This window comes from Syngnathus acus, chromosome 10, assembly GCF_901709675.1.
Source record: "Syngnathus acus chromosome 10, fSynAcu1.2, whole genome shotgun sequence".
NCBI lineage: Eukaryota > Metazoa > Chordata > Actinopteri > Syngnathiformes > Syngnathidae > Syngnathus > Syngnathus acus.
In genome coordinates, this window is record NC_051095.1 from 5,078,145 (window position 1) to 5,099,562 (window position 21,418).

General features: G+C 42.0%; 2 protein-coding genes across 5 annotated transcripts in view; both read left to right on the forward strand.

Annotated features, from left to right (window-relative positions):
• Positions 1–8,628, forward strand: part of LOC119129147 (phospholipid-transporting ATPase ABCA1-like) — a 48,838-nt gene extending 40,210 nt beyond the window's left edge. For both annotated transcript variants that reach the window (XM_037262223.1, XM_037262222.1), the window contains exons 42-50: positions 51–171; positions 1,657–1,719; positions 2,678–2,784; positions 3,464–3,605; positions 4,151–4,285; positions 4,802–4,905; positions 4,975–5,067; positions 6,959–7,202; positions 8,358–8,628. In XM_037262223.1, coding sequence (XP_037118118.1) covers positions 51–171; positions 1,657–1,719; positions 2,678–2,784; positions 3,464–3,605; positions 4,151–4,285; positions 4,802–4,905; positions 4,975–5,067; positions 6,959–7,202; positions 8,358–8,477 — 1,129 coding nt within the window. In that variant the 3' untranslated portion in view covers positions 8,478–8,628. The remainder of the gene's footprint in view (positions 1–50; positions 172–1,656; positions 1,720–2,677; positions 2,785–3,463; positions 3,606–4,150; positions 4,286–4,801; positions 4,906–4,974; positions 5,068–6,958; positions 7,203–8,357) is intronic.
• Positions 8,629–12,414: 3,786 nt separating this feature from the next.
• On the forward strand, positions 12,415–14,811 carry LOC119129280 (caspase activity and apoptosis inhibitor 1). 3 transcript variants are annotated; one of them, XM_037262433.1, is made up of 7 exons: positions 12,415–12,618; positions 12,817–12,999; positions 13,129–13,213; positions 13,281–13,341; positions 13,732–13,799; positions 14,368–14,557; positions 14,625–14,811. In XM_037262433.1, the coding sequence occupies exons 1-7, from the start codon at positions 12,514–12,516 to the stop codon at positions 14,683–14,685; spliced, it is 753 nt and encodes a 250-aa protein (XP_037118328.1). In that variant the 5' UTR covers positions 12,415–12,513; the 3' UTR covers positions 14,686–14,811. The 3 variants fall into 3 exon arrangements, with proteins under 3 accessions (XP_037118328.1, XP_037118329.1, XP_037118327.1); XM_037262434.1 differs by having other exon boundaries at positions 14,368–14,554; XM_037262432.1 differs by having other exon boundaries at positions 14,368–14,811.
• The last annotated feature ends 6,607 nt before the right edge of the window (positions 14,812–21,418 follow it).

Sequence of the window (21,418 nt, forward strand, 5' to 3'; positions counted from 1 at the left end):
CCATCCACCGAGAAAGAGTTGACCTTTTTTTTTTTTGTTGCTTTCGCCAGGTTTATTTCAGCTAAGTCGTTATCCACGGAGGAAGAGGATGTGGATGTAACTCGTGAACGGGAGCGGGTGTACGCTGGGAAGGCCCAGAACGACCTTTTGAGGCTCTACGATCTGACTAAGGTGATGTTTGTTTTATGTCAATGTTGGCTTTTGGTTTTTGAGACATTTTTGTGGCTCTATGAATGATAGACATCCCTATCGCTGATGGAGCTAGGATTTTTCCCATTTCAGGGCGAGGATATCTCAGGGGTTTGTAAAATACGATTTTTACAACCCCTAAAAAAATTCCAGAAAATGAAGTTTCATTATATGTTCCCTCCGGGGGTGGTTAAAATGAGGAAAAAAAATCCCGTAAAACATCGAAAAATACTTAAAGGCCAATGATATTTTTGATAGACATGTCTACCAAATGTGGTTTTCAGGGCTGATTTTTTTCTTCAGTCCAAAATGGCCGATTTCCTCGTCAGGTCAAAATGGACAATTTCTTGGGTCTTTTTGTTTTTTTCTTTCTCTCAGTTCGAGAAGCCGAAAGCTTTTAAATTAAGTAGTATTTGGACAAAATGTTTTGGACAAATTTGGGACAGAAATAAATGACTTTCTCAGGGTCTCCTCGAAATACACAGGCCTAGTTTGAAGTCGTGTTTTTTTATTTTTTACCTCCCAACTAAATTGCATGGCGCCACCTCACCTGTCTTGTCTGATGAAACGAGCGGCCTTCGGATGGAGACAGCTGCGGCTACGCTTCAGTCGTGGCGTGATTATTCTTTAATTGCTTGCCGTCCTCGCCATACGTCGCACTTTGATGGCACGTTAGCGATGCGAGATCTAACGTTAAAAAGTAGAGCCCCGTCTGAGGCGGATTGAGTGGCGCTGCCAGATGGCACTGGAGAAAGTTTGTTTGGAGTCAGAAAACTGCTGTGTCATCTCTTGGAGTTTATCAAATTGTGGTCGCCACTCAAAAAAATATATGAACAAAATAAAACAAAAATATTAACTAAAATGTACATGTATTTAAAATTTTTATTTAAGAAGTGGCCTTTACTTGTATGAATTCTATTGATAAATATTAATTCTGTAAAGGCCTCCCATATTTGTATTAGAGCTGTGTATGTATCAGTGGTAACTCAAAGTGAAATTCATATCGGCCGTTAAAAACATATTGTTAGCATTAGCTTGCTGATACGACACAACACTAATTGAAACTTTGCCCAAAAAACAAAAAAAAAACTTTCTGGCTTGTGCTGTTGACCTCTGTACAGCAAGAAATTGCGAGTTATTTTAAACTAAAAAGGAAAACCTCTTTGTAGGATGATGCGATGGCACGTCAACACTGCGCTACGTTTTCCAATAAAGCGCTTAAGCTAGTATTTTGGATAATAGAAGCCGAGTCCTCTCATGCCGCAAATATATTTGGAATTTTATTCAAGTGAATGTGTGATGAAGGTGTCCTTGACGCCTCTCTCCCCCACCCCCAACCGGGCTGCCATTAATTGTTCCAAACACTATCCGCTGTTTTCCCGCCTCCACTCTTCCCCGCTGCTGTTCATTTTTTTCACGCTATTATCGTTGGCGACCTCATTGTTTCGCCGGCTGTGCTCTCTACAGGTGTATCCGGGGAAGCGCATCCCCGCCGTGGACCGGCTATGCGTGGGCGTTCCTACGGCAGAGGTGAGCCAAATGCTGCTTCATCTCATGATCACATTTGCATTAACGAGGGTTTTGATGGCGGCTAGCAACCACTTAAGCTGTTACTGTGTTTTGACTGGTCCTGCTGCACTAGAAAATTTAATTCTGGGTTCAGTTCCCCTTCAAAGACAGAAGAGGGTCTCCTGCATGAATAACATTCTGCTTGTAGAAATCAACGACACGTCCGCCCTGATTACACAAGGCGAGCACTAGCGGCGACCGCTCAACTAGCATGCCGCGTAATCTCAAATGCTGACAGGCGGCCGTGATTGGACGCATCAATTCCCGCCACCGCTGTTTACAGAGTGGCGCCGTGTAAATGCCAACTCGGAATTGGGATTCACGGCGAGCCGCTACACATTTCCATGCATTATTTACGCGCAGCTTAGCCCATCTCCTACACGTTCCCAAGGACCGATCGTGAGATTCATGAGTGGCGGGAATCCAATATTTATACCGGTGGCAGACGCTAGGACCCTGCGGATTCACTCAAGCTGCAATAGTCCCCTGTGGGCCATGTTTACTCTGAGTCTATTGTTATGTTTGTGTATTTGTCACAATGCTACAAGCAAGTGGCTTTCAAAAGTGAGACCTCTCGTCGACCTAGAATTCTTCAAAATTCTTCTATCCTTAAGATTTCTTGAAAATTCTTCAAAGTTCTTTAAATTTCTGTTTCGTACAATTATTTAAATTTCTTTCTTCATTTCTACCTATAACTGGTGTCTGTTTTTTAGTGAAATTTAAATTTAGGTGGCTGTTCATTGTCTGCTATTTTGTAATTTTTTTCAAAAAGTGTAAAGGTCAGCTAGGGTTTGCGCACGGCCTGAATGTTGATTTTTCATCAGTTTGTTCAGGGTCGCAAACGGTCACATTATAAAGCAATTAAATTCACGCTGTCATTAACAATATAAGTGAATCATACAATGTCTTCCTCCGCCAGTGCTTTGGCTTGCTGGGAATCAACGGGGCCGGGAAGACGACCACCTTTAAGATGCTGACCGGTGACATCCCGGTTTCCAGTGGCGAGGCCTTCCTCAACGGGTTCAGGTGAGCCACTAAATTTGAAAATCATAATCAAGTTTAGAAAATGTCAAAAGATTAATTACAAGACAAGCATTAATGAAGGAATAAGGGATATTTATTAAAGAATTTAGTTAGTTTAGTAAATTTAACAAAAGGTCACTGATCTTAGTCGAGGGGGCAGGAGGATCATCGGGGCTCCTCTTCCCTCCATTCAGGACTTGTCATCCCAGCGCTGCGTGTCCCGAGCCCGAAATATTATCAGTGACCCATCACACCCACACCATGGACTGTTCTCCCTGCTGCCCTCTGGGAAGAGGTTTCGCAGCATCCGCTGCAGGTCCACCAGGTTCTGCAATAGTTTTTTCCCTGCTGTCGTCAGACTGCTGAACATTCAAACGTAGCATTCCTCTGCACACTTGTAAATACTGTTTTTGTCTCCTGCACTGTTCACATACTTTATCACTGCTGCACTTTGTACTTTATAATTATCTTATTTCATATTTTTATATAGAATGTCACTTTTTTTAACCAGCCGAAATACCTCTACATTGCTGAAAGCCGTATGCAACGAAATTTCGTTTTGTACACACCTAGTGTTGACAAAATGACAATAAAGTTCTGTCTAAGTCTAAGTCTCTAAGTCTAGGAGAGGAGATTTCTTAATACGCCTTATTTCTAACGTTAAAAATGCTCTCTGGCTCAGCATAAGGACCGAAATGAGGGCCGTGCACCAGAACATGGGCTACTGCCCCCAGTTCGATGCCATCAATGACCTACTGACCGGCCGAGAGCATCTGGAGTTCTACGCCAGGCTTCGAGGGGTTCCGGAAAAGGAGGTCGCCATGGTAAACAAACGCCGCCAATTTGTTTGTTCACATGGAGTAAGTGGAACGAAAAGATCACGTTGGTTAAGTCTAGATGTAATGATTCTAAGTTTATGTTGTAGTTTCAACAAATGTTCCCATAAGTCCTATTTAAATGAATTTTATGTAATGAATTTTGTGTATGAGACAGCGTCCCTGTAGGCGGGACTTAGTATTGCACCACCTAATGACTTATTTAAATTGGTGGATACAGGACTGTTTCAGAAAATTTGAATATTGTGATAGTTTTTTATTTTCTGTAATGCAATTAAAAAAAACAAAAATGTCATACATTCTGGATTCATTACAAATCAACTGAAATATTGCAAGCCTTTTATTAATTTCATTTTTGTTTTTTAATTGCATTACAGAAAATAAAGAACTTTATCACAATATTCAAATTTTCTGAGACAGTCCTGTATTTCAGAGCTTTTGATTGGCCGACAGTCACCTTTCCTCATGATTATGCATAATTAGTTTTTGTCACAAATGCTATGTTTGCATGTGCTTGTGTGTGTCCCCAAAAGGTGGCTGAGTGGGGCATTCAGAAACTAGGCCTGATTAAGTATGCCACCAAGCCGGCGGGCACCTACAGTGGAGGCAACAAGCGTAAACTTTCCACCGCCATCGCCTTGATAGGCTGTCCTCCGCTCATCTTCTTGGTGAGCCCACGTCTTATAAATCCGTGAAAAAAAATTAGATTTGTCTGTTTTAAGGAAACTACCGTATTTTCCGGACTATAAGGCGCACCGGACTATCAGGCGCACCTTCAATGAATGGCCCATTTTAAAACTTTGTCCTTATAAGGCGCACCGGACTATAAGGCGCACCATTAATGCATCATGTCAGATTTTTAATCCAAATCAAATCGTTCTCCATTTTATCTTTTTTATTTCAACTTCAGACGCAACCAATTACTTTATAATCACAAAATAATGATCCATAGTCTTTTTGATTCATGATTCATAGTCTTCAGCGGGCCACTTATGATTGATTTCATGACACAATGCTTCGGGCCAGTTTAAATTTAGGAATTTGGTCCATATATAAGGCGCACCGGACTATAAGGCGCACTGTCCGCTTTTGAGAAAATTTTAGGTTTTTAGGTGTGCCTTATAGTCCGGAAAATACGGTAGGCTAGATTGCATGTGTCTATTCTGGCATTTATGTTTTGGCAGGATGAGCCCACCACCGGGATGGACCCTAAAGCTCGGCGCTTCTTGTGGGACTGCATCATGAGCGTGGTCAAGGAGGGACGCTCTGTCATTCTCACCTCACACAGGTACGCCGTTTAGTGTCATTAAAATGGAATAATGAAGTCATTGAGCTCATTTTTGTGTCGTGTAAACAGTATGGAGGAGTGTGAAGCGCTGTGCACGCGCATGGCCATCATGGTGAACGGACACTTCAAATGCCTCGGCAGCATTCAGCATCTGAAGAGCAGGTCAGTGACTGTTCAGACTGAGATCAGAAAGCACAAATATGTTCGCCGAGCAAGACGAAGGGACTTTTCTTTCTGCATGAAAGAAATGAATTTGAACAGCCCACCCTTGATTTCTGCCCCCTTGTTCAAAACAAACCATGCAATCAAATTCTTGTTTTTTTGCTGTGAGGTTGTGAGTCTGCATTTTTATTATTCTCAGTACAGATAATTTGTTTTTTTGAGAATTATGTATTGAAATTCTTTTAAAATCTCCTGAAATTATTTCTAATTTTCTTTAAAAATTTATATTGTATATATAATTTATTTAGGTAAAATAACCTTTTCCTACATATTTTTTTTTGCTTAAAACCATGTTTAAAAATGACATTTCCCTGATTTATTGTAACAAGCACTAAATGCCTCCTGTCTAATATTTTTTGTCCTTGATGCAGTTGAGTAAAAAATTCCGATCGATACACAACGGTTGAAAGCTCCAAAAATACTGGAGACAAGTCTCCATTCCATTCACATGGCAATAAATGTTGCTATTTGTTTCGACGTTTTGACTGAGCTGGCCAAAGTGGTAGCAGGCGGATGTTTTAGCGGCTCAGCCTTGCATCATCGTGTCCATTTGGACCCGTAAAGTGCGTTTACGACACGGCTGCAATTTTGCGCACTTTTTTATACGGGGGTTGTAAACGTGTTTCTTAATGCATCTTTTGTTCCGCCGCCATCCTCCCAACTGAACGCCACCCTTGTGATATTCCGCCAGCGTCATCGCGATCCATTTAGCTATTTATTTATTTATTTGAACCCGCCGCGTGGCAAATAATTCCTAATTAAGCGTCGCCATCTCCTCGCCGTGATTAATGTTTCATGAGGCGTGGCAGCCTGTTAATGAGCGGAAAAGGCAATTAAGGACGAGGTCGTGTCTGTTGTCACGTGCCGTGTCACGACCATCTTGCGTTTGTCCATCCGATTGGATCCTCTCGTTGACCCATTTTGTGTTAAAATTGGGCAATTTTCAAGAATCATTTCATATCTGTTGGCAATTTTTCAATGATAGGAAAACTAAATAAATCAGTTTCAATACGTTTAAGACGAGAGCTACGAAAAAAAATTGATTGATTAAAAGAAATTGCTAGCCTTTCCGTCAAATTCATTTTTGAAAGAATATTTCATCGGTGTAATATTAAAAAGCCACTATTGTGGTTTTCTGGTTAAATTGTAGCCTTAACAACAAAAACTATTCATCACTCTAACTTGTGTGTTTTGTGATATTTGTCAAAACTTAAAAATCAGCTCCATATGAAATAAGCTTTTGCCCTCAGTTGCAGTTGTGTGCATCCACGTGGGCCAACCTCAATGCCTCCATCTCGTTGCCCTCAGCAATGTAGCGAGTCACCTTGGGGGGCGGCGCTCACATCTTGCCCACCCCCGCTGCTCCGCTTGCATGCTCACTCTCCCTGGATGCTCTCCACTCCGACATGTGCTTGTTTTCTACCACCTTCGCTCGCATTATCAAGTTCTGAAAAACTTGAAAGTTGCTCAATGAAAGATTTTGGGCCGTGAAATTTTTTTTGGATGCTTAACGAAAAATTTTGGCCCCTCTCGTTGTCCATTAGTCTGTAAAATTTTTCATGTAATCGTCCATTTTTTGTATTGATGGGATAATGAGGCTTCAAATTTGCTTCATGAACCAGTTGGTATATTTTTTCCTCCCATAGATGGCACTCTGTTCAACATTGCCATGACTTAAACCCCTTTATCCAAAACAACAGATAAAATAAAATAACTGGTTCATGAAGCAAATTTGAAGCTTCATTATCCCATCACTTTCTTTGTGAGATTGAACAATTCTAGTGGGTCCTCTTCTCTAATCAAATTTTAAAAAGAAGCTTTGCCGTGGCAGGTTCGGCGACGGCTACACGGTGACGGTACGCGTGGGCGGCCATCCTCCGCATCTGAAGCCCGTGGAGGACTTTATCGAGCGGACTTTCGCGGGAAGCGTCCTGAAAGAGAAGCATCACAACACGTTGCAGTACCAGCTGCCGACAGGCCAGGGGGTGCTGGCGCACATCTTCCGACACTTCACCGAGCAGCGGCAGACGCTATGCGTGGATGACTACTCCGTGTCTCAGACCACCCTGGACCAGGTACTAGGTTCATTCTCAATTCCATGTTGTCGTTATAACCATTTGGAATTTACAATTTATTTGTTGAAATACTTACATGTGAATTGTCTGAAAACGCCATCCTGGTTCTTTCCCCTCCTGACCAATGAGAACCAGTGACGCATTTGCCCACCCGCCAGCCAGCATTGTCCACCCAGCAACCGTCCGAATCGATCCGAGGTTGCAGCTTTATAGCCGAACCAAATCAGACGCTCAGCGGCGAGTGTGCACACTCATTGGAGGCTGCTATTAGCTCCGCAGCAGATTACGATTGGCAGCTACCGAGTCAAGATGACCGCTTTGGGGGTCACCAAAGGTCGGCAGTCCCCCAGTAGGCTCTTGGAGGAACATGTTCAAACCAACAAGCATGAAACTTTCCATCAGCCAATAAATAAATAAATGGATATATGTTTTTTTTTAAGATTTAAATAAATAAATAAATAAATAAATTGATAAATAAATACATAAATAAATTAATTAATTAATAACAAACAAACAAATAAATAAATAAATAAATAAATGGAAAACGTAATGCCTTTTTAGGAGATTATTCATTTATACTTAATACTAATAAATACATTTTATAAAACTACAATTCACTGTATTTATCTTTTTGCTTGAATTGATTCAGTAATTTTTCCCTGTATATTTCGTATGTCGGCAAGCTCCTGTTTACACAACACGCAAGCGTCTCCAAGTGACGCGTGGAGGACCCCGACAGTCACCTCTCAGCCGGTGATCGATCACAAGGATCCTTGACCTGGTGTAGAATGCCGAGCTCACGCCGCAATTAATATCGATCCACACGGCCCGAGGCTCTGGCGGCAAAAAGCAAAGTGACCGTTTGAAAGGAAAATGGCCCCATCTTAAGTACTTTTGGGGTGTCAGCTTGTCAAGTCGTTGCAGCCACTTTTATATGTGGACACATTTGCAGCCACATTGTCCAAGATGTTCTTTTATGACTTCCCTTTAATATTTTTTATTATTATTATAATTAATGCAACCATATGATGTAATCAGATTTTCTTTTAGAGGACTTTGAACACAACACACTGATTAAAATTTTTGAATGATGGGTTAGACCAAAATAAATGCACACATGCACCCCTTCATTCTCTCTTCTGTTTCTTTCCGCAGGTCTTTGTGAATTTTGCCAGCCGCCAACTTGGCGAGGATGACTCTCCGAGCTACGACAACCAGGTGGACACCTCCGACGAGCTCCCGATCAAGTCGATCGAGACCTCCTGCAAGGTCTAGCACTGTTCAAATGAAACTTCTCGCACATTGTGCTCATTGCACTCAACCATGTTTTTATTTATTTTCACATAACAAATCTGTACTGCAATTATCCTCCATCTTCAATATCATTGCTGACTAGTTCTTGATTAAACATATTTGCAAACGATAACGTGACTACAGCGTTGTTAAGCTTGTTTCCAGTTGACGGCTTTTTCGAGGAATTCCCAAAAAAAAAAAGCTTCGGTCAGTGCTGCGTATAACAACCACCCGCAGCTTGAGAAATCGGCGGACTTTTGAGAATCATCTGGGGAGGACTGGAGAGTGTTTAGAGAGAATTAAAATTCCAAAAAGTGCTCCCTGGCCCAAGCCATTAAGCCCCTCGCTGATCGATCGGTGCCTGGATGCCACAAAGCAGGTGATGCATACATTTCTTGTGCGCTCAATTTAGAGAGCGCATTATTTGGAGGGATTCGACCCAGCTGAAGAATCTTTCAAGGTCAGCCTTTTTTTTTCTTCGATGTCGGGCGTGTTCCCCCTGATTCAGCAAAGGGTAGTAAAAAATGTTTTAGTTGTTGTCCTTACATGCAGAAATACGCTGATGCTCAATTCCAGCTTTAAACTGCCACTCCTGCTTTGCATTCCGCTCGTGCTTAGGTCAAAGGTCATTTGACTGTATTTAAGTTGGGTGGGTCTCAATTTTTTGGGTTAGAGCTACCATCAGAATTTTTAAGAGAGAATTTTTACAAGAGAATAAAGTTGTGCATTATTTCAAAGATAGTCAAATTATTATAATATTAATGACAAAGATTAATGAGGGACGATTTAAAAAAAAAAAAGATTATCATAATCATAATAGATTGCATAGCAATTGATGACAAACGTTTGGTTGTTATTATTATTATTATTATTATGGGTTGTTTGTACCCGCAACAAAAAACGAAACATGAGTAATGGGCAGTCAAAGCGTGAGTAAATTTTGGGGACACCGCGTAGTCTTTATTTACACATGGAGCTCTTAACAATGACAGACGAACACATCTGCTTGGGCCCTCGCAACAAGCCTGCTGGCTCATAAAAAGCCTGTCCAAATGAATAATGGGGTGCCCTCCCAGGCTGTGCCATAGCAGGTAGGTGAGGGCACAGCACAGCTGCCAGGTGCGCCACCATGTGGTGGGGGGGAATCAAAATGGGTAAACACTCAGAGAAAATACGGCTAATGATGACACCGCCATTTTACGTCCATTAAGGTCCAGTGTATAAGGTTCTGTTCTTGGGAAACAATCTTTCATAGATCGAGGTAAACACTGAGCAGATAGCCGCATGAAATCCCTCAAAGATTACATCCATACTGGCAAAGACCTGCCGCTAACCCTCCCGCACAGCTCGCGAGTCCCGCCAAGCACTTTTGGATTCACTCTGATGCACAACTCACCAAAGTCTGTGCTCAGAAGACAGACAGTGAGCTTAAGTGCAGGATTTTCACTTCATGATGCAAAATCCCCAAAACAGTGTGAATTTGCTCGTGTGCCCCATTGAGTTAGGAATTCTTTCACATACTGGCGATGTTGAGTAATATTTTAAAGGCAAAAATGTTCATTATCCTCCCCTGTGAGGTCAGCCAATGAGATCGAAAGAGAGGTGACCTCTTTGTGTGTGCAATCTGCTTGAAGGGAAGGCTCCAGCTCTGCGCCATATTGCCACGCCAAATAATGAGGGTCACTCATGGGACAGGCAGCGCTGCGATGGACAGGTGGCGGGTGCCTTGAGTGACAGGTCCACCATCAATAAGATGGAGATGCAGGACCACACTGTCAGTGGGAGGCATTGTTTTTGTCATATCCTCCACCAAGGTCAATGTCTCAATTTGGTGTAATTATGGCACAGGGTTAGAGTTAAGCCATGTAGCCAACTAGCAAGGGTAAAGGTGAGAAAATATGTCGTGACCTAGAAACCTTCCAATTTTAAAACAATAGTTACACTAGCGCAGGGGTGTCAAACTCATTTTTTTCGCGGGGCCGCATTGTAGTCATAGCTTCTTTCGGAGGGCCATTATGACTGTCAACCCAATAAAATGTATGAGCACCTCATATTATATACAGTAAAAGCTACAAAACAAACTGACAAATAACTCATTTAACAATCAGATGAGTAAAAACTGGTCAAATATTTAAAAAAAAAAAAAAAAGATATTAAAAGTGAAGACAATTTGCAATTCTACCAATGACACACGAATTTGATGCACAATTTGTCTTCGCGGGCCACATAAATTGATGTGGCGGGCCGTATCTGGCCCCCGGGCCTTGACTTTGACACCTGTGCACTAGCGTGTAGCCAGAAAGGTTGGAAAAGTGTGACACAGCCAAGGAAATGCCAAAAATGGAAAAATAGTAAGAGTATCATGTAATCATCAGAAGACAATATTTTAAGCTAAGGTAGCCTACGCCAGTGTTTCTGGTCTTACTCATTCACGGCCATGTTAAGTGCCATCATGTCTGCCTGACTATTTATTTTTTTTGAAGATTTTAAGGCACAGACAAGGTCAGGAGCAAGCCGCTGCAGTGCTCCCCTCTCAACGTGGTATCCAAGGGGCACATGATTGACATTTCCAAAGACTTGTGGAGCCACAGTCAGAGGTTAAGAGCTGCCGGATATCCAACAGCGTTGCCAGGATCCCACCGCGGAACCCCACGCTGCAGAACCTCATCAATGTGCACATGTGTGGAATTGATCTTCTGTTGCAGCGCTGCCCTCCAGTGGCCTCATTTTGCAACAACATGCTGAGGATTCAGGCCCGCGCAGTATGATTGGGAATGATTTAAGATGCTCATAAAAAGCTCATTTATTTACCTTTTTATGTTTAATGACAGCTGGAAGCCGGTCAATGCACTTAAGGTTTATAGCAAGTGGGTTTATTGCTAAAATCTGCTGCTGTCATTCGCTTATTGACCAAAACAAAGTCAATGTAGAATGTCATTGAAAGAGACAGTCCAGCACAATATTTGCATCTAATGTTAGCATTGACGCTAGCAACTAATAGAATTTAGAGGTGTCCTGGGCCGGCTGGTCCAACAATATTAGGACCTTAATTTGTGTTGGTGCTAGTGGCAATGCTAAGACTACCTTAATCCCCTACTTTTTTAGTCATTAATATTGTTGGACTAACTAGCTATGAATTTGCGCATTTATGTAGGTGCTTGCAAGAATGCTTGTTTCAAGGCATGTGCAATTGACACAAATTAATTCAGCAATGGCACATCTTGGTCAACAGGTGTCGCTGTTTTACAGAGTAACGGGGGTCACCAACGACGGACCCAGAGGGCCCTCCTCCCTATTCTGCATGTTTTGGCAAAAATAGTTTTGCAATGTGCTTGTGAAGTATCCTGGATAGTCCATTAACATTGGGATTGGCATAATCTTAGCAATGACATGAGCGCCTGTGACAACAGAGATGTCCTGGCCGGTCTAATATTAGTGGATAAAGTTGTGGATGAGTGTTAGGAGTGTCCTTATTGGTCCAGCTATATGGATCGATATTTTTTCAATATGTATTTAATTATAAACATTTTTTCTGAATTTAGGAGGAGTATACAATGATTTGTTTGTTTTTAAAATATTCTAAATATATCATTTGTTTAGATTAGTTTAAATGGCTGTTTTACACTTATTTTAATTGAATTATCTAAGTGGCTACAAAACATGTAGTCATAGAAAAGGTTTTTATGATGATGACTTTATAACAATATAACAATATTATTATTATTGTTATAATTATGTTATTTTTATTTGAAATACTATTTTGTATTTATTTATTGATTGATTAATATAATAAATTATCTTATTGTGACTCGTAAATAAATTTCCTAACTGTTCTTACCTTGGTAAGTGATACGCTACTGCCGTTAGGGGGCAGAAAGGATCTTGCAAAGACAGCCGAACACCAACCGAAGAAGAAACTCCCTGTTGATGACGTCACTAGTAAGCGACACCCAAGCTTCCCCCTCAGCGGCCTTTTCGAACAGAGTTTGGCAGATATTTTGATTTATCTTAATCTAAAATGCTCAAAAAGAAGTCAAGTGGTGGTGGAAAGAAAAGGAAAAACCCTCCGTCGGAGGAGCGGCATCGAAGTAGTAAGCGGAGAAGCGCCGAAAGTAACGTAGTGGTGAGACTTCTGACATAATTGGCGTCAAGATAGTGGCCGAACGTTACGGAGTGATGACACTTTTGACATAATTGGTGTCAAGATAGTGATGCTTTGTGACAATCTGTAAATTATAAATGTCTTGAATTCCTTTAATAATTCTCTTGTAACGTGACGACGTCGGACGGTTGAGCGTGACAAAATTGGCGTCGCTTGCAGGACGAGTTGGCCGACCCGGAGTTGGACAGGGTCGGTAGTGATATCGAGGAAGGAGGTCTCGACCTTTCGGTGCCGTTCAAGCCCATCAGCGCATACGTGAGCGACAAAAAGACGATGCTGGAGCAGTGCTTCGGCGTGCTGGGCGAGAAGAAGCTCCGCAGGATGCTACCCGAGCTGTTCAAGGTGAACGAACCCACCGATTGCACCACAGAACCAAGTAGTGCAACACATTGCTGGGAAATACCCTACGGGCTGTAATTATTATTATTTTTATTATTGTCATAAAATTCAACCACCCTATTGACCCCGCAGGATTGCACTTTGGAGGAGATCCGAAAAGTGTGCTGTGAGCAACTCGACCCAATCTCGGAGAGAAACATCATGCAGATCTTGTCTGGTAGCGGGACTGCGTCGAGCATCTTTGCAATTTGTACCGGACGATCACAACGGTTGTTGTGTTCTAGGGGAAGAAGTGACGAAAGATGAAGACGCTAGCCAAAGCACACAACAGGCTTCAGAAATCCAGTGAGTTCCTCAGTTATTTCCCAACATTATATTCTTATTCATTTATAATTCCCACAACTAAATTGCATGTTTGGGTCCTTTTGACATCCCGAAAAAGCCATATTGGAGGGTGCCATCAGCAATGTTAAAGGTTATATAATGGTATTATTTTATTATTCTGGCAACTAAATACTCTTTTACAGGAGAATTAAAATTCTATCATTTAATAATTTCATCCCCAGTTTAATATTTTCCTTGTTTTGGGGCAGTCATTTTTATTTGCCTTTTTAAAATCATAATTGCAAAAGGAAAATTGCATTTGGCTGGTTTTATTGTTACTCATTTTTATTTTCATCATTGTTTTTATTATTACGGCAACTAAGTATCTTTTTTGGCATTCGTCTGTTGAAGGAAGGACAACAGCGTGGACTCCACAGAATGCAACGAAGGACTGGATAAAATGGACAAACCCCAGCAAGGTAAGTTATCTCATAATAATGTTGATATTTGCCCTCAAAGTCAATAATACCTTTTATATAATAAAAACCGTCGACTACGGGAAAAACGTACGTATCGCGGCACGCAAGACCTCGTCGTCCAGGAATCTGCGGTACATTTGTTTTTGTTTGATCCGCGACGCAATTTTCGCTGACAAAGAAGAAGCATCCTCATCCTGGAGAAGAACAAGAGAAGAATTTACGTGTCAACGTACACATCCTCGCTTAGTATCAAAGTTAAGGTATTGTCACTTATTGTATTTTTTGTTGTTGTTGTTGTTCTTGGGATAAACGTTATGCTAGATGATGATACAGAATGAAATGAAGTGAAAGCTGTCATTTCAACAGGGGTGTGTAGACTTTTCATATTTGTTTGATTGTGGCGTGATTTATACATTTTCTCATTTTTTATTACGGTGACAATACTGTATGACAATGCAGAATGTTCCATTTTAAACTTAATACACTTGAGAATGTTTTATCGGTTTGCTTGTTTTTCCCAATGTTGTGACTTAAACTCGATTGAGACTATACGTGGCTTTCTTGACAGGGGGCAGCTCAAGCGAGGAAAGCGACGTTCTCAGCATCAATGCGGCCGACAGTGACATCGACACCCCAAAAGAGGAGGCCCCGGTCAAGATAGCGGCCGACGACGGTGGCGGCGAACAGCCCAAGCCCGCCGAGGCCAAGAAGGACATTCAAAGAGACATCGACCGAAGCGTAAGTGAGATCTTGGCGCCGGCAGACGAGGCGGCGGCGGCGGCAGCCGCTGCTGCCGTCCAGCAGCGGGCCATTGCTGCTGCCGCTGCCGCCGCCACACCATGTCAGCCGTCCCTTCAGCAGCTGGAACTTTTGGAGCTGGAGATGAGAGCCCGCGCCATCAAGGCACTCATGAAGGCCAGTCATAGAAAAGACCCATAGAGAGGTCGAATGTCACAATTGTCATCTTATCTTGTGTTTTGTAAATAAATAGACGAATGCCAACCTCAAGTCAGACAGTGTGAAGTGTATTTTTCACCTTGTCCGCTAGATGGCAGTGTTACCCCGTCATCAATATGCTGCTGCTGTTTCGGAAGACTTTCATCCTTGGTTGGATATTGCTTAGCAGGTAATGCTTTCAATAATTGGTCCCGCTCCACTTTATTTCTTGACAATATTAAAAATAGAGTTGATATTGCTTGATATTATTTAAACAGAACAAGTTGCATTCATACTCGAGTAGGCTATTTGTGGTAGCGTACTAACCAATCACTCAGCATGATAATAAATAAGGGCTGTAACCATTATTTCATTTGTTAATCTAATCTCAATTATTTTCAGATGAATCAATGTATCAGATAAAAAAAGTTTAGTGTCCATCCCTTTTTCAAAAACTAAGACACTTGTAACTGACATTGCAGAAAATGTACAAGCATAAATTGATGATTCAGTGAAGATATTAATGTGATCAATTGAGTAATTTGTTGAATTGTTGCCATACCCATTATTTCTGCTTTATATATATATAGATAATTGTCTTTAAATTTCCTGTGTCATTTGTCTCCAACACAAAACTGAATGCACCCAATGACGGTGCTGACAGGCAATAAATAACTCAGTGACTCAGTGGCCACATTTCATTTTGTGACACGTGGTGTTTTTCTTATCCAAGGCTAAGACCACTTGCCCACTGCTTTAATTAAATCCTGCGACAGAGCCCAAGTAAAGCAAATGTCATTTTTTATTTTTTTTTCCTTGAGAAATGAGCTCCATCTATTCTCCCCTCGCAACTCCCACCTCTCAACTTGTGCATTGACATGGCGGGCACATTTACATCGTCAAACAAGCATTAAAATTCTACCGAGCAGCTGAGACACCGGTGAGGAAAAATGCTTTTGAAGTGAGACGACAGGCAGGACGGATGCGCTCGTTCAATCGAATTGACGTAATCAAATGAAATATCGCCGTAGTGCAATGAATCAGCCTCACTTCCTGTTTGGCAACAGGACCAACAAACAATTCTCAGAATTCACATTCCGGGTATTTTTTTTTTTTTTTTTATGGCTTAGGTTTTAATAGTCAGATTTTGACTTGACTCAACCTGGATTGTGATTTGGTTTTAGGCAGTTTGAGTTAGATTGTCGTGCAGGAATTCTTTATGGTTAAGGTTATGAGGGATTCAAAACCTGAACAACGAGGTTTTGCGCATTGCCCGAATGTTGATTTTTAATCAGATTACGTTCAAGGTCGTGAAGACATTCGCCAAGTTTTAATAGTCCTCAAGAATTTGTATTATTTACAATTTTTTATTGTGCGCTGAGAAAGAAAAAACTGTTTGCAACCGTTTGCAACTATTTAGGAACCCGGACAAAATCCCAACATTTGCTACGAGTGTGAGATACAACTAGCAGAAATTTAGTTGGGGAATATAGTTTGGAATTTAGAGTTGGGGGCGAGGGGATTAGACAAGCTCGCCTGAGGTATGCTGATGTTTTGCGGTATATTTTCTCTGGAGACGAGTTAAGTTTGCTTCGTATTTGTGTGGCTCTCCGTTACAAACAAGCATTTTGCGCAGCGTCTTCAGTGTCAAATTAATCTGTGCCGCGAGTGGCATTAATGAGCTCGGGAAATGAACTATTTGTCAGCGGCTAAATAGTTTGCCGCACGTAAAACAATTTCTGCTGAATTAATCAAGGTGAGCCAAAGCCACTCACGCATTAATCAATCCAGCAAATTTGCCGCAAGACTCAACAATTTTATTATTTTTTTTCCCGCTTCAGCAGTTAAAGGTCACGTGAAAGTGATGAGTCACTTGGAAAGTTGACATCCGAGAAGCGAAAGATCCATCATGTGTCAAGCCCGATATATTTGTGGCAATGGTCCAGTATTGATAACCTTAACCGCAGACTATCGGGAAGCGACTCATTAAGGAGCGTGAGTAACGATGCGTCAGAGAGCGTAATCAGGCTCGGTGAGTGATGGACTGCAGCGCCGATGATGCTCAGCGTGTTGGGAAGTTAATCGGCAGAGTTTGTCCTTTTTGGAGTTTTGCCGTATGGCAGCTGAGACAAGACAGCAAATGAAACATACGTAGGGAGAATTACATGTCAAGGGTGAAGACAGTTTGGGCTTTAGGATATTTTGGTGGACGTCGTGCTTGAGAAAAGAATGCGGTGTTTGGATTTCAAGGTTACGATTAGGGTTGGAATAAATATCTGAATTTAAAAAAAAAAAAAAAAAAAAAGCTTTAGCCATAATTGGCCTGAATTGGGTTTGGCTTGGAATCATTGCCCGCACGATGCGCCAAATTGATGTGCAAGTGTCTGCTTCTGCAAATGGGCTTATGTTAAGGGAGCGTTCCCATGGTTACGTGGCCACCGCTTCAATGCCGCTCTCCGGGGAGTATCGGCGAAGCAGCGGCGCTTAGCGGGAAACGATTGTGGGAGGGGCAGAATTCAACTCAAAGCAAGATGGAGGAGAAGACATTCATCTTGTTTCGCGCCCCCCGCCCCCTTGTGGGTTAGCTGCCGCACTTTAGTATCCAGTTGTGCCTATTATAGCCGTTAGTAACGCATAAATGTGCTACCTTGTCAATCAAAAGTGTAAACACAAGTTTGCAACCGGCTCTTTTCATTAACCCTTCATTAATTATAACCACCGGGAGTCTTCACTGAAGTCTTTGCTATCGGGAATGTCACATTCATTTCCGACACATTAGCGCCTGCCGGAAGATTTAATAAAGGAGCCCATTGAAATGTCATACCTGCTTACTGGGGAATGTCTTTTATATTCCACGTGTCTGGGCTCATTACGCAAAAGGCTTTTTGATAAGAATGGGCCTCAACCGTTTTAGCATTGGGCGCTAACCGCTCATGTTCTTTGGTGCTTGGTATTTATGTCAAAACAGTATTAATCTTTGGCTTTAATCCCACTTTCAGTTTCTGTGGGAAAATTCAAACCTTTTTAGTGTTTACATTGAGAAGGTATCGTTTTGGTGGCGCATTTTAAAACAAGAAGTCTGGAAAGCAAGTAGCATTGAAAAGCACAACCGCCCCAGATCAATCACATTCACATAAAGAAGCGTTGTCCGGTTTTGAAAGGAGAAGCTATTACTCCAAACAGCAGTTATCCCCGACAATCTATAGACATACATCATCCAGAAGCAACACATTCATCTCAGGGCAGCAAAAAAAAGGAAAGATAGCGCTGATTGGATCTCGGGAGAACGCCTCAAACGTTTGCCATCGTTCATTCTTTGCAAATAAAAGCAGGCTGGTGCTTTTATTTGCTGCGAGGAATTCAATTTTTTCAAAAAAGAACCTTTTTGCTTTGTGTGCGGCGTCGACGGCAGTCCCAAATCGGAACAGTGAATCCTCCAAATGCACTTGTGATATGTAGGCGCCCTCTAGTGGTACACTAAAGTATTACTGCTTAAATACAGTTCCCTCGTATTTTAATTGTGAATTTGCTCTTTTCTGATAAAGAAAATACTGCTCTTGTTTAATTCGTGTTTGTTTACACCAAAAGATAATTTTGTCCCCTTACTGTTGTGACCTCGAAACCAAATTATGATTTTTGGCACACACCTCAAAACCTATTGATCATACATCATACATGTATGTCACCGTAACTACGATGTGGCCCTGTGAAGAAAACAACCTTTTGGCATCCAATCAAATTTCTGAGCATCTGGAAGCCAAGCTTCCGCCGCAATACGGATAAATAACAAAAAACAAGCGCTCTTTGTGTGTAGCCTTCTCGCACGGCGTACAGTTCTGAACTCAATTTCACGCGCCGCTGCCTCCTCGGACAATTCAGACAGGCTGATGCCAACAGCACAACGTGAAGAGGCTTTTTTTTTTTTCCTCCTCCTTTTTTTTTTTTTATATACGTGTGCTTTTGTGCGCCAAGAAATGGTGTCAAGAGAATAGACTCGCACACGTACAGCGAGAGGAAGGCGCGCAACAGCAGGGGAATTGTTTTCTTAGTCGCGCATCCGGTGTTTGTCCCGCCGTGTGTTTGACGTCGACATGAAAGGCAATCTGTGGCAAAAAGCCAATGTGCTAACATCAGCATGGAGAAAAGGAAAAAAATGAATAAAGCTGATCCCGTCAACACAATTGTACTACAACTTGCGTTACAGATTTGTTTTATGTAGGCTAGTGCTAACATTAGCTTGTCGATTCTGTCAATTAACAGGTTAGTTGATTTTTAAAGTTCCGACGAATATGTTTGTGTCTATTTTGAACTTGGCAAAATAGCCAAGAGGGGGCGCTGCAGGAGTTGTTAAGACTGCCACCTCTTATTTTGGACCCCCGCTATCCCTTAAGGATCGCCACAGGAGCTAAGAGGCATTGATTTACATACATCAACTTGAGTACTTTGGAGGGGGGGCGTAAAAGTGCTCTCGATTTGAGCAGAGACAATTTAGTTGCAGGGAATGATCAATATTCTAGAAATGCCGTAGAAATCAGTGAAAGAACGACACGAATCAAGTTTTTACGATTGCCGCAGCTTTCCCGGAACCTTACGGCATTTACTGGCATCGGAATCTCATAAAAAATTCAGCTAAGTGAACGGAAGCGGTGGAGACTTCCCAGTGGTGAGGTCTGGATTTTAAAAACCGCAGTAGTGATCATGACTAAGCATTGTATACTAAAAACAGCCCTTGGGGAGAGAAAAAAAATATTTGGGTGATACTAGTGAGGTTTCCAAAGGTTAAAATAACTTCCAGAGATAAAATGGTGATTATCTCACTTAGCCTTTCCGATTTCCGTATTTAACACGAGTGGACAAGTTCATAAATCAGCCACTTAGCTTAATGCGCCACTATTCTTTTTAGGGGGAAGTAAATGACTACTCAAGGCGCATTTATCTTTGTTAGTATTTTCGAAAGATGCGGGCCACTGAGGATGCTGTTCAGTAAAGGACACAAATAGGGTTGGGAAGGGGAGGGGGGTCGGGGATTGGATGGGAGCACACTTGAAATCCCATCTGTTAGCATCTGTGACTTCCCAGTGAACAAAAGGTCAGTCAATCTTTCAAGGCTTCGTATGTGTCGGAGATGACTCATTTCCAAAGGCGGGTTTGCTCCAACGAGGTCTTTATCTCCCGTCACATTTTGGAGCCAGCTACATCCAAGAAGCTTTCAAGTCTTTTAAAGCTCTCCGTAAACCAACAGTTGCATCATTTGGAAAACTTGAAAGCCCCAACCGGAGTCTCCTTGTCAGCAGTTTTTGAAACTTCCACCGCCGCCGGCGCTTACAAATAACGGCAAGTTTAGCTAGTGTGAAATCGTATAACAGGGCTGTTAAACACAAACTTGATGGAGGTGAGTCTGATCTTGCGGCCTAAATATTTGAATCTCATCTTGATGCTGCGGCGATGTATTTTTGCTACCATGGCTGATTATTATTTTTTTTTTGGGACTATATCAAATTGAATCCAAATGGTGTGTGCTCACAAGGATCGTGAAACCTCTTTTGGCAAGTAGGAGCTGACAGTGATTTCATTTGTCGGAGGAGATAAATCATAGTAGATATTGAGCGCGTCTCTCGTGCCGCCCTGATTTAATTTGGTGGTGCAAGAAGAAGAAGAAGCTACGCTCACGCTGAAGGTTGCACTGTCTCAGCATTTCAATTAGTTGCCCTTCTTTTTTTTTTTTTTTTAGGGAGGTGGGTGGTTCAAGCAGGGTTTGGCAGTTTTTCCCTTCTACCATTTGTGACGACTGATAAAATCAAAGAAGCCAAACAAACGACAAACCAATTAATTAACAATCGGACTAATCGTCAAACTGCGGAACTGATTGGCGAAAGAGAGAAAAAAAATCGGACAAACCGACCGGCTAGCCAAATTACAAATGGACTGACCAACGTCGACCAAGAGACGTAGCCAACAAGCAATCAACCAAACCCACAAACAAATGAACTACCAAAACATGGCAACATGGTGGCTGAAAGGCAGATCGAAAAAGTAAATCGATTGACGCAATCGTCCTCCTTTTTTTTTTTCCACCATTTTATACTCTGCTGGAATGATAAGCCGCACATAGCAGTGAATGCCTTCGGCGCTCCGTTTTTCAAGGAGACCGACAATAAAGTTTTTTTTTTTCGGGTGAAAAGCTGTTTTTCAGTCGACTTAAATTCAAATAAAGAACCATCTGCGGGAGAGGAGTCGACGCGTTCGAGGGCACCTGATCCGAGCGGGGTTGCAATTGGAGGCGCGACGGGAACGTCGAGTGCGGCGGGTGGCTCGTCTGACAAGAGGACAGGAGCTGTCATCCGCAAAACAATTTGTGCCCACGACTCAAAGCTGAAAGCTATATTTTACCGCGTGGCTTCAAATTGCTTTTGTGCATCCGGGTGGCTTTTTAAATAATGCAATCGCTTAAAAGCTCTTGGTGAATTCAACGCTTATATGACATGGAAAGTGGCAATTGATCACTTTTTCTTTTTTTTTTTAGGAAAGAGGGTAATTGTTTTTGCGGCAGTAAAATATGTCGACTTTTTGTTGTCTTTGATTTGAGCGTCATTTAAAGGACTGTTTTGAGACAATGACGATTTGACGGTTGACTGATCTAGTCAAATTTTCTGGCTCCTTCCTCGGCCCTCCCGCCACCGCTC